Consider the following 13,783-nt stretch of genomic DNA (forward strand, 5'->3'; position numbering starts at 1 on the left):
GTGGTGTGAAAGTACAAAGGCCACATGGGGGCATTGAAGCTGATCCGCTGCTGACACACCTCTGAGCCAGAAAGAAACACCTTCTATGCCATTTTTTGTCACAATAGCACCTTTTGTTTTAATAAGAAATGGGGTAGGTGGTGGTGGATGGATCAAAATGTGTCATTTCTGTTGCCATGAGAGGGAGGCGACAAACACTCACACAGAATTATTTCTCAAGCACATGTTTACATCACTACCAACTCACCCAGATCTACTTTTGTTGCCATAACATATTTTATTTCTTTGCCATAATACAAAAAAAAAAAAAAAAAACAAACAGCGGGACTCCATTCAGACCCCTACATCAACTCTAGTGCCAACTAGTGATTAAATATGTAATTTCGTAAAAATGCAAAAAAAATTCAATTTTAACCCAAAGACTCAGATTGAAAAGGTAGTTACAGGTATCACCTCATGTGATGGCTAAATTACTGACGACACTAAATTACAGACAACTATTATTAAATCGTAATTTTCCAGAACAGGAGGAAGATTCAGGGACTTCTGCACTAACCTACTTGTACGGAAAGCATGTATGCAACACGTGTAAAGCATTAAGTTGGTTCACTTTGACTGGTCCCAAAAATTGTGTTTTCAGGGAAGTATGTCTGCGCTACCACGATAACTGTGTCAAGACATTTTCGCCGTCAGCTTTATAGGCAGAAATAACACTTTAAGTTTGGTGGCACTTAAGTGTAGACTTATTTAGCCAAAAGAAAAAAAACGGGTATCACCATGAAACCAAGTATATCTACGCTATTCATCTAATTTCATCTTCTGAAATGTTGTTTAGTTAGGCAAGTGACATAGCGCATTATCAAATTACATGTACTCTTATACAAGAACACAGAAACAAACACTTAAATGTGTTTATCACATAATTTCTGTCCAATTGTCTGTGAGGTATTCAGTTGCTAACGAGCAAGTGCGCCATTTTTTTCTCAATGTGTTATACAAGCTCGGCAATACAGCAGCATTATGTGATATTTTGGCAATCGACTTTTGGACTCGACTCGTTATTCTTCGAGAAAGGAGAAAACCTGATATGTTTTAGGTTTAATGCTGATACTATGGATATTGTGGACGTGAGCTAACGACTAACTGTTAGCTAAAGGCTGTTCATTAAAAGCTAAAGATGTAATTCACTTTACCATATATGACCGCACTTAATCTTTTATAAACCAGACAAAACGAATGACGGATTAAGAGAATTAAATGTGAACAGTACCTGTAATGTAATTAAACAGCTAGCCAAACGGACGTGCGTTCTTCTTTGGACGCAGACGAACTCACGTTCACGCCCACAAGTTCAAAATGGCCGAATGTTGTTCGTTCCGTAATTTTAGCAAATTGAAATAGATAATATTGGGATTATACTTATGTCACAGTTGTTGTGTTAACAAGAAAATGTCTATATTTCTTAAAGAAATTTGTAAATCTTGTAGAAAAATGACGTCATAACCTCTCAGTCAAATGTCGGAAATATGCCGCCTTCATCTATTGTCGGAACTTTTAAATACTTAGAATATAAAGGGACTTTTTCTGGAAATATATTAAACCACTTATCTTGTTTTCTCTTATTTTCATGTTGTATGTATTTTCAACAGAAATTACAGCTTTTGCAGGAAAGCAATATTGAGAAATTTGAAGAATAAGATCTAATCTTACACTTTTGCTTGTAGTGGCTAAATACAGACTGTGAATGTTAATGTTAAACAAATTGCAAATTAATGTTTATTCAATATATATAATATGTAAACATGAGAAAAATTATGAGGTAAATAGAACTTAAGTTTGCATTTAACCTCCTGAGAGCCCGTGTCACCTGACAAAATTGACATTCTTTCTCAAAAACTGGTTGCATCTCAAAGACAGAGCTTGGATTTTAAATGGACCAGATGCTACTCATCTCAAATAGCCAGGAGAAATGAAAAATATGCACAAAACCAAAGCTCAGGTCTTCTAAGGTTTACCTTGCAGTTTAAATCTGACTCAAGCCCACCTTTTCATGACTTTTCATGGGTGCTCTGACCATTCAGCTACACACTCTCAAGAGGGCCAATCAAATGTCCTTATAGAGTTTATTTTAACAGTCTTCCTCTGGTGTGATGATGATCTCTGGTGGTGCCACTGACTGGCGGCTCTGCGTTTGAGAGGCCATGACCCAAGCCCGCACTGCTGTGTCTGGCTGAACAGCTGATGAGGAGGAGAGGTGTTGTTTTCTAAGCAGGATCAGATGAGGGTTCTTCAGTAAGGTGTAAAGCAACGTCCAGCGCCTCCTGGCACGGTTATTCACGGGGGCTCCTGGAAAAATAAAAGTGGCAAGGAAACAAAAGCAGGAGAAAGTTTAGATAGCATGCAGGTGAACGCTTAAATTTGACTGTTGATTATGTACAAACACACTCTTCTAACCTGATGGAGGATTGTCAAATGAGGAGTATGTAGATGCATTGTGCCGCTCCAGTGTTTTGGAGACCAGCAGCCGGCAGAAACACACCATGACTGGATTGTTATGGTAATGGTCAGCAAAGATCATCCCGATCCATGTTCTGTATCCTGCGGCATGAAGGAAGTACAGTTCAATCACAGTACAATCACAAAAATGTATTACAGGAGATTACAGTATTGTGATATTGAAAAATATGAAAAAAGGAATAAAAATGATACAGTATAGCTTTATTTACTGGCTGGCTTATATAAAATATTTTAAGTGGGTCTAGGACAAAAGAATATATGTAGCTGAGCAGCAAGACTTTTCAGTCAAAGAGGAATGATAACAAGGCTGTCACAATCTTGCTACTTTCCTCTTTTTGTCTTATTTATTTTCTGCTAGCAAAAATTATATTATAAAACTATATTTTGAAATTGTATGTCACACAAACTATCTTGAAGACAGAGAGCACCCTATGTTCTCTGAGAAATACTGCCATCTCATGGAAAATGTGGATGTAAGCAGGTAACAGCCACGCTTGAGTGTAATCCTGTAAAACTCCCACAAAAACTATCAACATCAAACAGCAACGACAAAGAAAAAAAGAATTCTAGAAGAATTTAAATCTACCGGCATCCATGGTTTCATATCCCCTCTGCATTATAGTCCGGTCTATGCGGGACACCAGCCATGTTCCCACCAAAATGCTATTCAGCAACCTCAGTATGCAAGTACTGATCCCCATCACCACGTTGTAGAAAAAAAAGAAGTAGTTGAAGCAGTGGAATGCCTTCCTGGGATGCAGAAGAAGAGGTATCGTGATTTTGATTATTGTGACTCACTCTGATTCATCGTAACTTATTCTGTTATCATTTGATAATTGACATATGAGTGTCTATCTCACTGAAGGTCTTTATATTTCTGGTTTGCCTGACAACTTAGATATATTGTCCTTACTGTTGTTGCTGAATTAGAATGATATCTGAAAGTTTTGCAAAGGGCTTCATATAATATGTATCTGCAAGTTTCAGGAGGCCACTGGAGCAGGTAAGAAACTCTTTGATTTATGGCTTCAGATATGATGATGATTCCATAGCTTGTAAATTAATCATACACTTCATAATTTTAGAATATACCAACCTGTTGTTGAGAGCCAGAGGCTTCTGTTTATCTGTAGGAGACATTTTGTCTTGAAGGAAGAAGACCTGAACTAGAAATATTTGGAGGATCAGGAAGCTGACCACCAGCCCGATTGTCAGACTGATAGACATAAAAGAAATGGAAAAATTCAGCGAGTGTATCCATCCATTCATATACCCATAAAAAGTCACAGATAGAGCAGCCTTACAGTATGATTCCCAGGTTTAAGAGCATGCTCTGTACTTTTCCATGCTGGATGGGAAGAACCAACACATAGACCAACAGCAGAGCAAACATAAAGTGGACAAAATGGACAATCAGGTACCCTGAACAAAATAACAGAGAAAACACATCCATCAACACAAATAAATACTCTAGGATTTGATTTTAATAGATTTTAGACTGTAGCTGTCAGATCTGTTTGTTGATTAATATCATGACAAAGTATTATAAAAAAAGAAATGAGTCTTTTTGTCTATTGTATGTTTTTGGATCCATCTTCTCTCATTTTAGATGTTAAAATAAGAGATCCATGTCATGCTGGATGTAGCGGTTTTATGTTTTTAGATTACGAAAGCTTACCCCATAGTGTAAAGGCTATTTGCCATCCAGAGTATCTTGCAATGGAAGCCTGTGAAATTCAACAAAAAAACTTGTGCATTTCAAATAGGTGGTAATAATCAAAGCTGTAAACACATGTAAACACAGACACACAGAATTGTTTCTACATGTACAGTGCCCTTATACCCTAAATGAAAAATTCAGATGCTTACAGCCTGTTTGTATTTTGGCTTCTGTAGTTTTTGCAAAAAATTGTTGGGGTGAAACGTCCATATATCTTACAATGTGTGAACTTATTGTCAAGTACATCATACATTGTGACATAAGCGCCACAACTTCGCATGATCATCTGCTCATGGACAAAGGGGCAATACGGGGTGGATTTGGCTTCCTAACATGAGATTGGTCCCCCCAATAAACCCCTTAAAAATTATGTTTTGTTTTCCATTTAAAACAGTTGCTCAATTAAAAATATTTTCAAGGATTATGCGCAGAGCCACTTTTCATATAATGCCACCTGTATTTTAAGCTGAACTGCTCATTGATTGTCACAATGGTTACTTTTGTAGATGAAAGACATATAATTCTGACTTTTGATCTTTATCTAAATAACACAATATTACAGTTCTGGAGTTGCACATAGAATATTCCAGTCATATTCCCATCTACATATTAAAGAGCATAGCCATTAATGTCTCAGGGCCATACATGTCCCTCTATGCAACTGCAATGTTTGCATCCATCCAAAGTTGTACCCCTGAAAACAGAATTGGTCTGTGCAAGTTTGTCCCTTGTTTTTACCACAGCCTCCCTGCTCTATATATAATAATCCCAAAGTCACTTGTAATAAGGACTGCTGAGAACTCTGTGTAAAAGTGCGATGTACGTGTGCATGTCTGCATACTGCAACGAAGATTGGCATACTCCACACAGCTTAATTTGATTATTGCTTACTCCAGTATTGACTTTATTTAAGTTAAGGTGAAATATATGCTAAAATATCATGAAATTGCCCCTGCACTTGCTATTGTGACTGTACGTGTTCTACTTACAACGCTAATCGCTGATTTAGGGTTGTGAAACTTCTCAGGAAGAAATCCCTTTTGACCCTTCCATAGTCTCTTCAAGTGTTTCCTTAGGAAACAGGTCATGACTTTAATAATAATAAATGCATGCATTCTCACATACTTATAAACAAAATCAGGGAATTTGTTTAGCTTTTTTTCCTACCTGTAACAGGCCAAGATATGGAAGGTGTAGGCAACAGAGTTTAGACTTGCAAAGATGGTGGTGGAAAGCCAAGACTCTTTGAAAAACAACACAAAAAAAAAACAAATATACAAAGAGGCATTGTTATTAAGCAAGACGGTGGAGCAAATCTGGTGAAACATCTTCAAAATTAGTCTAACTTGTTTGAAGTCCATCTTCAGTAGCTTTTATGAATTAATCCCACATGTCATAAATACACCCTCCCAACTGTCTGGTGGAACAACTTACTCCTGGCCACATCAATGAATTCCTCCAGCTGTGGTATCATGTATCCCAGTGCTTCAGTCTCATTACAAGAGGTAACCAGCTGTTTAAGTGTATCCTTCCAGTGTTCTATCTGGTTAAAGACGTCATGACTGACAATATAGTCTGCCAGTGTCATCTAGAGAGATGCAGAAACACACATGAGCATAGATGTCAGAGTGTGAATGATCTGTATAACACAAAACAAACTAATGGATTGGGTGTTGCTACATAAAATTAAGATTTTCCTCACCATATACAGGCCTATTAGAGATATAATGAGAGTGCCAATGATCCTGTTGGGAAACTTAAAGTAGGGATCCCACTCATACACTCGTCTCTGGAACCAGCTGAGGGGTTTACTACAACACAGAAAGTAAAAACACCCCATATGTGTGTGTGTAATTTGTGCAGCTGCTTTCTATTCCACATTGTTCATAAAGACTATTTCTACCCCCTAACAATACCTGCTCAAGGAGTGTAAGCTCATTTAACTTTGTTTAAGAAATTCTTCCATTCAGAGCAGCCTGCGGCGTCACCAAGGCAGAGAGCACTCTCTCCATGCATTATGCTGGACACCCAATCACCTGAAATATCTGTCAGTGTTGCTTGAGTCATTTTAGCAGCAAAAAACTGACAATAACATTAGTTCCATATCTGCCAAGCAAACTTTAGCTTAACTTGTGATTAGGCAAGTTTTAATGTTAGCAAGAGATTGTTTTCCTAATTTCCTAATTCCTAATTTTCTTTTATAATTTATCTTACTTATTATTATACTTATATTATACTATTATTATTATATTATACTATTCTTATTATATTATACTATTATTATTATTATTATATTATACTTATTATACTATTATACTTATTATTTTAATAGTGGGGCTGTATGGTGGTTAGCACTGTCACCTCACAGCAAGAGACTACCTGGTTAGAATCCAAGTTTGATCCTTTCTGTGTGGAGTTTGCATGTTCTCCCCATGTTTGCATGCTTTCTTTCCAGGTATGGCTTCCTCCCACCGTCCAAAAATGCTTGTTGTATGCATGTTATTTTAATTGGTGTCTCTTAATTGATCCTGGGAGTGAGTGTGAGACTGCATGTTTCTTTGTCTCTGTGTGGCCCTGTGATGGAGGCGTGACCTATCCAGGGCATGTCCTGTCTTTTGCAAAATTACAGCCGGAATAGGCTCCAGCCAAAGAGTGGTTGACAACAATATGAATCGTAGCTGCAGTAGTGCAAGTGCAGATGAATTTCTGTGTCTACCTGGGCTCAGCTGCTCTTCTCAGCAAACGCTTAACATGCAGTGCCTGGTGTTGCTCAGCTTTCTCATCATGGTCCTGGTAGGAAATTTAACATATACATACTCATAAATACTTCTAGACATAACCATTTTAGAAATCTAAGATTTCTTTTGTTAGCTCATTTTATGTTTGTATTTTTCTTGTACAGATGTTTCACGGAAAAAGACAAAAAAATTGAAATAAAGAATTAAGTCACATGTGCATGTGATGTAAAATCTCATGTGTAGCTTACAAGGTTTTTCCCACCGCTGCAAATATGCTGTAAGAATCGGGCAACTTATGCAACAGTCATACTGACCTCTAGTTCCAGTTGCAGACGTATTCGAACATCTTTAACCAGCATGTAAACAAATCGTCCAAAGAGGAAGATGAGTGAGAGGATGGAGGGCCACTGGGAAATGATCTTCTGGTATTTACCCAGAGGCTTTAAAATCACAAACACAATCATTAACATATCATAACAGATTACAAAATATACAGGCAACAACAAAATCAAATGTTTTGCTGGGTCTAACATATTTTGGCTTTGGAAACCCACTGGTTGCATATCTGCTTGGTTGTACATTGCAACCGACATCACACTGGGTTTGGTACCCAATTACCTTACCTTACCGCTGGGACAGGTGACTGTATCCCAGACAGTGATAATAATCCTACAAACAAAACAGTTAAGATCTTTTTTAAAAATATGGCATGTTTTTATCATGCTATAATTGTGAAAGCCACATGGTTGTGAGCATGTAATGTGTTTGAATGTTTACCAGGAAAGAGAGTAGAGTATTCCTAACACTGCTCCGGCCATTCTGAATGGTGTGGACAGACAGGCAAAAAATGGGAAATACACCAGGCCCACTTCTAAAGCTCCAACCAGGTACACTATAGCTGAGGTACACAGTCAGATAACATACAGTTACAACGTAATCATACATGCATATGTAATGTACCAATCTCAGAGAATAGGTTTGTACCTCTGGCCCAGGATGGGACAGTGAAGGGAACATAACGTTCAGAAAAGAGCAGTAGAACGTTGTTTGACACGGCACCAAAGGCAAATCCATAAGTCCAACGGTTACTGAGGTTGCCTATAGTATCCAAAGGCCTGGGGCACAATGATGGTGTATTACAGAGAAATAGAGATAAAATGATTGCTGAGGAATCTTGAAGAAATATTTGCATGTTATAACAGTCTCACCTATTGTAAAATGTCTCATCTCAAACTTCAAGATATAACACTGTTTTTTTCCTTTCTTGTTTTTACATTATCGTTACTGTTGTTGACTTACACCACAATTCCAAAACGTCCTTCTAAAAAGGGCAGTCTGCGGTCGATAGGCAGTCTCTGGGCTCGCCTCTGGAGGAATGACAGGACCCCTACAATCAGCACCTGGTAGAAAGAATATCAGTACATAATACACAAAAAACTCACTCAGTAAGGATTTTAGAGCATCACGAGTGGCAGTCGGCTAACATGTATGCAGAGGTGACATGACATGATATATCTAACTTCAGGGATTATTTTGTAAAAGTAATTCTATTTGATTCCCAACATTGTCCTACCCATCTGCTCATTATCTGTTGCTTGAATGAATGTACAGGAGGCATTCGGCCAGAATTGATGGCATACTCTATGTTACTATTCTTCCATCAGAGGTTTCCAAATTTCTTCAAATTCCTCTGCCCATCCTCTAGTTATATAGGTCAGTCTATTCATCCCAACGCAAGATGCCATTTCACTTATCAACATTATTTTTGAAGATAGGTCTGTTCCTTTCCCATGACAGGGCTATCATCTTCCTGGCCTGCAGGAGTCCAAAGTCTATTAGAATAGACTGTTCTGAATTGATCATAAAGTCTTCTGGATATATGCCAAGTATACACAGTTTAGGGTGACAGAGCACCTGCACTCCAACCATACTTGATATAATTTCAACAACTGTCTTCCAAAAAGCAGAACATCAGGGAACCAGCCATTCATTCTGACTGGTGTAATCTAAGTTTTCATCAGCCATTTATAACCTCATTCTTGTATCAATTGTTCATTTATGGACTTTGAGACAGGCTATTTCCCAATCAGCCATTGATATGCTATTTCTATTTCTCCATTCTGTCGAGGGCCGATTTATTATCATCTGTCGTCAGGGCTTTGTAAAAAAGAAATATGCCTCTTCCTGTTTAGGTTTAGGTAAGATTTTCTATATGTGATAATGGAGGTTCCAGTAATATTTATCTGTGTTTGGATAGTATAACATGACATAAAGATCTTCGATTGTCTTTAAACCTTTGTCTGCCCAGATTTTAAAACCACCATCTACTCTTCCTGCACTGAAAAATCTATAACCCCATAAAGGGGAGATAAGCGAGATGTTAGGGGTATCCCCAACATGTTGGTGTGCTTACACCTGACTGTATTCTTAGATATTCTTCCTGTTATTTTGCATTATTTTGAATTTTCATAACATAACATACAAAAGATGGGAAAATCTGAGTTACAAGGTAAGTTTGATCCCACACTCCTCCTTTTTGGAAAATACACCAGTTGTGTGGAATAAAAGCAATATAATGGCCTCCATTTGTCATGCATGAAACAAATGGGAGTTTGTGTGATTTAGAAAAAAATTGTTGTAACTTGACAAACAAAGGTATTTCTCATTACCATGTACCACAAAAATTCTATTTCTGAAAAAACTGTGTAGAAGTAAAAATATTCTGTGAAAAATGGCTCAGCCATTGTGTTACACATTGAGATTCGAGAAGAAAAAAGATCAACTTACTGCTGGTATGAGTGAGAGATGCAGGAAAAGTTCCACAGAGATTGTATTCTGACAATCCTCAATTGTAAAGGTTGTGGAGTTTCTGAAAATGAACGTAAATCATAATGTAACATAACTTATGTGAAGTAAAAAGGCCCACAACATAACAGGTGGTCACAAAATGAGCACAACTGAACGTGATGAACCTGAAAAGGACAGATACCACGCTAAGTCAGGTGACAACTTGAGTGGAACAAACTTTACACAAACTACACTAAACCGAGTGATAATACCAGATCAAAGGTTGAAAGAAATGAACATCGGAATAAATTAATTTGTTTCTAAATCTGCAGAGCACATCAAGAGTGTGTAATGTATCAATGCTTCATGTTAATTTCTTAATACTTAGTTTAAAAAATGTTTAAATCAACTTAGATTTGATAGTAGCAAAGTGGTGAGCACTGTGTCATATTGCTCTTTACTGTGTCTGAACTTGAATTATTTGAAGTCTGTACTTACACATGTTCCTTTGCGTTTCTTATCATCATTGATAAGTTAGCTCATTGACGCGGAGAAGTCTTTATTTCTGCTCAACTGAAAAGAGAAAGGAAGTGACTGTGGATTAGAATAGTTTCCCTTTTCCTGGTTTTAAGCATGTGACACTTTTGACCTTTGACCTAAGATAGAAACCTCAACGGTTTCTATCTGTTTTGTTTTTTTAACATCCTCCGTGTGTTTGTCTTTTGTCAACTTCATTGTTGACACACTTTTAGAGCGTGTTCATATATCTCTCTCTTCTATCACGCACACACAGAAATGATACTGACTGCTGTGTTACTCAGTATATGGAGTCTAAACAGTGAGCTCACCCACTGATATATCCAGCTAATAATTTACCCACTGCTTTCACCTGATAGAGGAAGGTTTCACTGCATTTTCTGAAACATAAAAACAACTCTCATTTCTTAGTCATTTCCCTATGTTTACAGGTTCAGGGAAAATTTGTAATTACAGGCCTTTTTCCTCTAAATTGTAGCATCCCCCATGCCACTCTCAAATACACAATCCTCACCACTTTTTGAATAATTTGATATCTAATTCTACAAAAACAGAAACACCAAACAAACAAGTCACAGTGGTTAGTACAAAAGGTTCATGTACAGGGTTACTTTAATAGTTAATTAGTTTGTGAGAAACCACAAGTACCTGACACTCACCTCATTGATCGAATGCCAGGTATGAGTCATCTTGACTTCATGTTAACTGTGGTCCATTTAGGCTTCACGGATAAATGTGACCACTACTTTTTTATATATCCATCCATCCATCCATTTTCTATACCCGCTTAATGTGTCGGGTGGGTCGTGGGGGGTTGGGGGCTGGAGTCTATCCCAGTGGTCATTACAGGTCGCCAGTTCATCACAGGGCGCTTTTTTATATATGAAATATCTTAATGGAATAGTTCAAATAATAAGGACATGTACAAGAAATTTGTGAGCCTTCACAGTATGTCCAGGTTCCTGTGATACCCATCTGGACCAACATCTGTGAAATTTATTCAAACTTACCTGTAAAGAAAGTTAATTTCTGCATAAAATACAAGTAATTTACAATCACTATTCCCTCTCTTGTGTCTTGTTGTTAAGCTTAACAATTGCTTTATCTTTTGCCACAAATAGAATTTTAACAAGCTATCTACCCTGACTTTTAGGTCAGTTGTATATTACTCAAATACATTATACCAAAGGTGAAATTAACCTTTGATACAACATACATTTGATCTCAATAGCTTTTTCTTGCTAATGGGACTCAATTATTGGACAATTCCAAAACATACAAAAGTGGTTAGCCATTATAAAATTACATTGTCCCCAGCAGTACCCAGATACTTGTCGCATCCAGCAAATATTTTTGATTATAAACCCATTTCAGTTTCTTCCTCTATATTTGTGTTTTTATCAAAGTAATCCCTGAGTTGCACTTATCGACAAATATCTGCTTTATGTCAATTTTGAGCCTGTTTTTTCTGGCCTATATTAGTGAAGATTATACAGTGTCAAGTAATGCTTTTAAAATCAGTTAATTGGACATTAAATCCAACCCTCAGTTTTGAGAGAAACGTGAATCAGATGTTCACCATCCAGCTTGTCTACTTGAGTAATCTTGCTGATTTCATTTCCCAGTGCAGACAGGAGAGAGAGATCCAGCTAGCCATATTAGCTTTTTAAACCACACTTTTAAAGACTGATCACAAACACACTGATGATTGAACCTTTTTATTCATGGCAATGAATTTGGAGCAGTTGATGTCATTCTTTGAGATTATTTTTGACTTGACTTGAGCCTCTTTGCGATGACGTCACCAGCCATGCGCTTCAGCAGCTTTCGTCTTCCATGATCAAAATGTCCGTCTTCGTTGTTCTGAGGAGATAATCGTGACATGACATGACCTTGATTTAGTTTGTCAGCTTAGACTTAGTTCAACTTTGCGCCTGTGTAAGTAAACAAAGAGCAAGGCAAGAGATTCTTCTGGGATATCAGGCATCAGATTTGAAAAATATTTGTCATGGGGTGTGTGGGGGAGCTGCAAATAAAGTGATTGATGTCATTTGTGTTGAAAGATAGAGAAAATTATCACTTTGAAAGTGGGTCAAGAGGTTTCAAAATGAGCTGCCCACTGACAAAATACACGTCCAATCATCACCTGACTAGCATTTTCATTGAGTAAAAGAAGAATCAGTGATAACCTCATGCTTGTTTTTATAGAAATAAGTGGAAAGTTTGGAATCATTTAAATCAATTACCAGGCTTTAAATTGTTTCACCACCAGAAGACGACATAAGCACTTTATTCTCTATAAAAATCAAATGGGGTTGTGTTGAGGTAATGTGTGAATGCCATGAGTGTGGAGCAGCTGTGTGTACTCACTGTCTCTCAACACAGAGAATGCACTCGTTGGCATATGTGTTTCCATCGCTGCCACACACAGGGGCAAAATTCATAGGGCATGCCAAAATCGCCTCTGTGTCAGGACACGAGGGCTGCCAAAAATGTGAAAGTTACAATCTGATTTAAAATTCTAATAGATTTTGATGCGACTGACTAAAGATCAGTAAACAAGAGAGATTATCTTTCTATTTGTTATTCTGCCCACGCACACAGCATAACACAAACATACGTTCCCATATATACCTATGAACACAAGAGTTTATAGTAATAAGTCAAAGTTACCTTTCTCATGAGTCCAGACCTGTCCGCAGCATCTTTAAAATAAGCATTTTTTATAATGAAGAATACAATAACCTCCTAGTTTATACACACTAAATATGACAGGCTTACAGAGCTAACTGCACTGAAACAACATGAAAGGAAGTTGGAATTAGAAAAAGGCAACTAATACATGTAATACTAACATAAAATATTTTAGTACAGCATCTATAAAAGCATGTCACCAAGTGTTTCGTATATGTTACATTTAAAATTTAGATAATTATCTGTCTCTGTGACATGAAGATAAATGTTTATGGTGATTAGTGTCAAAGACTTTGCACTGAAGTATTTCCAATTCTGAAAAGAATCAGTTAAATTGTCTTTTATCATCTAAATATGACAGAGTTCAGACCATCATACTTCAAAAAGTACCATGTTTCCTTGCAAAAGTATTTAAATCTTTACCTGCAATGACACAGACGAGCAGTAGTCCCAGAAAAACAGCTCTCCCAGTCATGATGTTGGTGGATGAATAACTCACAATTACAGATTGCAGTGCCTGTAGCTCTGTTTTACAGATACTTTTATGGCATGTGGGCGTTTGTGTGTGGGAACACAGCAGATGAAAACACACACACAATCCCTTGCAAAGTCTAGAAACATAGTCATCAACACACATTACACACACACACACACACACACACACATACAAGCATGCAGTGAACATATTTTTTGTTTAATCAGTAGCTGTAAATTTCCATGTGACACGCCCACAGTTGCGTTTTTTTACATCCAGCACACAACTCTTGTTGGTGAACAAGAAAGCAAGAAT

The 13,783-nt window shown here is 37.3% G+C and overlaps 2 protein-coding genes across 2 annotated transcripts; both read right to left on the bottom strand.

Moving 5' to 3' along the window:
• Positions 1–347: 347 nt before the first annotated feature.
• On the bottom strand, positions 348–10,401 carry stra6l (STRA6-like). Its single transcript, XM_072384560.1, has 18 exons — positions 10,261–10,401; positions 9,763–9,844; positions 8,275–8,375; positions 7,960–8,090; positions 7,753–7,873; positions 7,599–7,644; positions 7,290–7,415; positions 6,954–7,027; positions 5,940–6,048; positions 5,672–5,825; positions 5,405–5,480; positions 5,227–5,308; positions 4,196–4,244; positions 3,822–3,939; positions 3,614–3,733; positions 3,104–3,267; positions 2,455–2,598; positions 348–2,346 (listed from the first exon to the last, which is right to left on the bottom strand). The coding sequence occupies exons 1-18, from the start codon at positions 10,287–10,289 to the stop codon at positions 2,129–2,131; spliced, it is 1,944 nt and encodes a 647-aa protein (XP_072240661.1). The 5' UTR covers positions 10,290–10,401; the 3' UTR covers positions 348–2,128.
• A 1,600-nt stretch (positions 10,402–12,001) lies between these two features.
• Positions 12,002–13,526, bottom strand: spink4 (serine peptidase inhibitor, Kazal type 4). The gene is made up of 4 exons (XM_072383786.1): positions 13,417–13,526; positions 12,973–13,004; positions 12,670–12,782; positions 12,002–12,162 (listed from the first exon to the last, which is right to left on the bottom strand). Exons 1-4 carry the CDS (start codon positions 13,466–13,468, stop codon positions 12,117–12,119), a joined length of 243 nt encoding a protein of 80 aa, XP_072239887.1. The 5' UTR covers positions 13,469–13,526; the 3' UTR covers positions 12,002–12,116.
• Positions 13,527–13,783: the final 257 nt, after the last annotated feature.

Source organism: Leuresthes tenuis, unplaced genomic scaffold (assembly GCF_036924035.1).
Source record: "Leuresthes tenuis unplaced genomic scaffold, fLeuTen1.0.hap1 SCAF_4, whole genome shotgun sequence".
NCBI classification, from domain to species: Eukaryota; Metazoa; Chordata; class Actinopteri; order Atheriniformes; family Atherinopsidae; genus Leuresthes; species Leuresthes tenuis.

Bases quoted from the DNA above. Each gene is read 5' to 3' on its own strand.
- stra6l (XM_072384560.1), bottom strand. From the start codon at position 10,289: ATGATGATAAGAAACGCAAAGGAACATGT. The intron at 7,645-7,752 runs GTAAACATTCAA...TTTTGTTTGTAG, and splicing joins ATACTCTACTCTCTTTCCTG to GATTATTATCACTGTCTGGG. The intron at 5,309-5,404 runs GTAGGAAAAAAA...CTGTTTCCTAAG, and splicing joins CATATCTTGGCCTGTTACAG to GAAACACTTGAAGAGACTAT.
- spink4 (XM_072383786.1), bottom strand. From the start codon at position 13,468: ATGACTGGGAGAGCTGTTTTTCTGGGACTACTGCTCGTCTGTGTCATT. The intron at 13,005-13,416 runs GTAAAGATTTAA...CTTATTTTAAAG, and splicing joins GCTCGTCTGTGTCATTGCAG to ATGCTGCGGACAGGTCTGGA. The intron at 12,783-12,972 runs GTAACTTTGACT...CATTTTTGGCAG, and splicing joins GGTCTGGACTCATGAGAAAG to CCCTCGTGTCCTGACACAGA.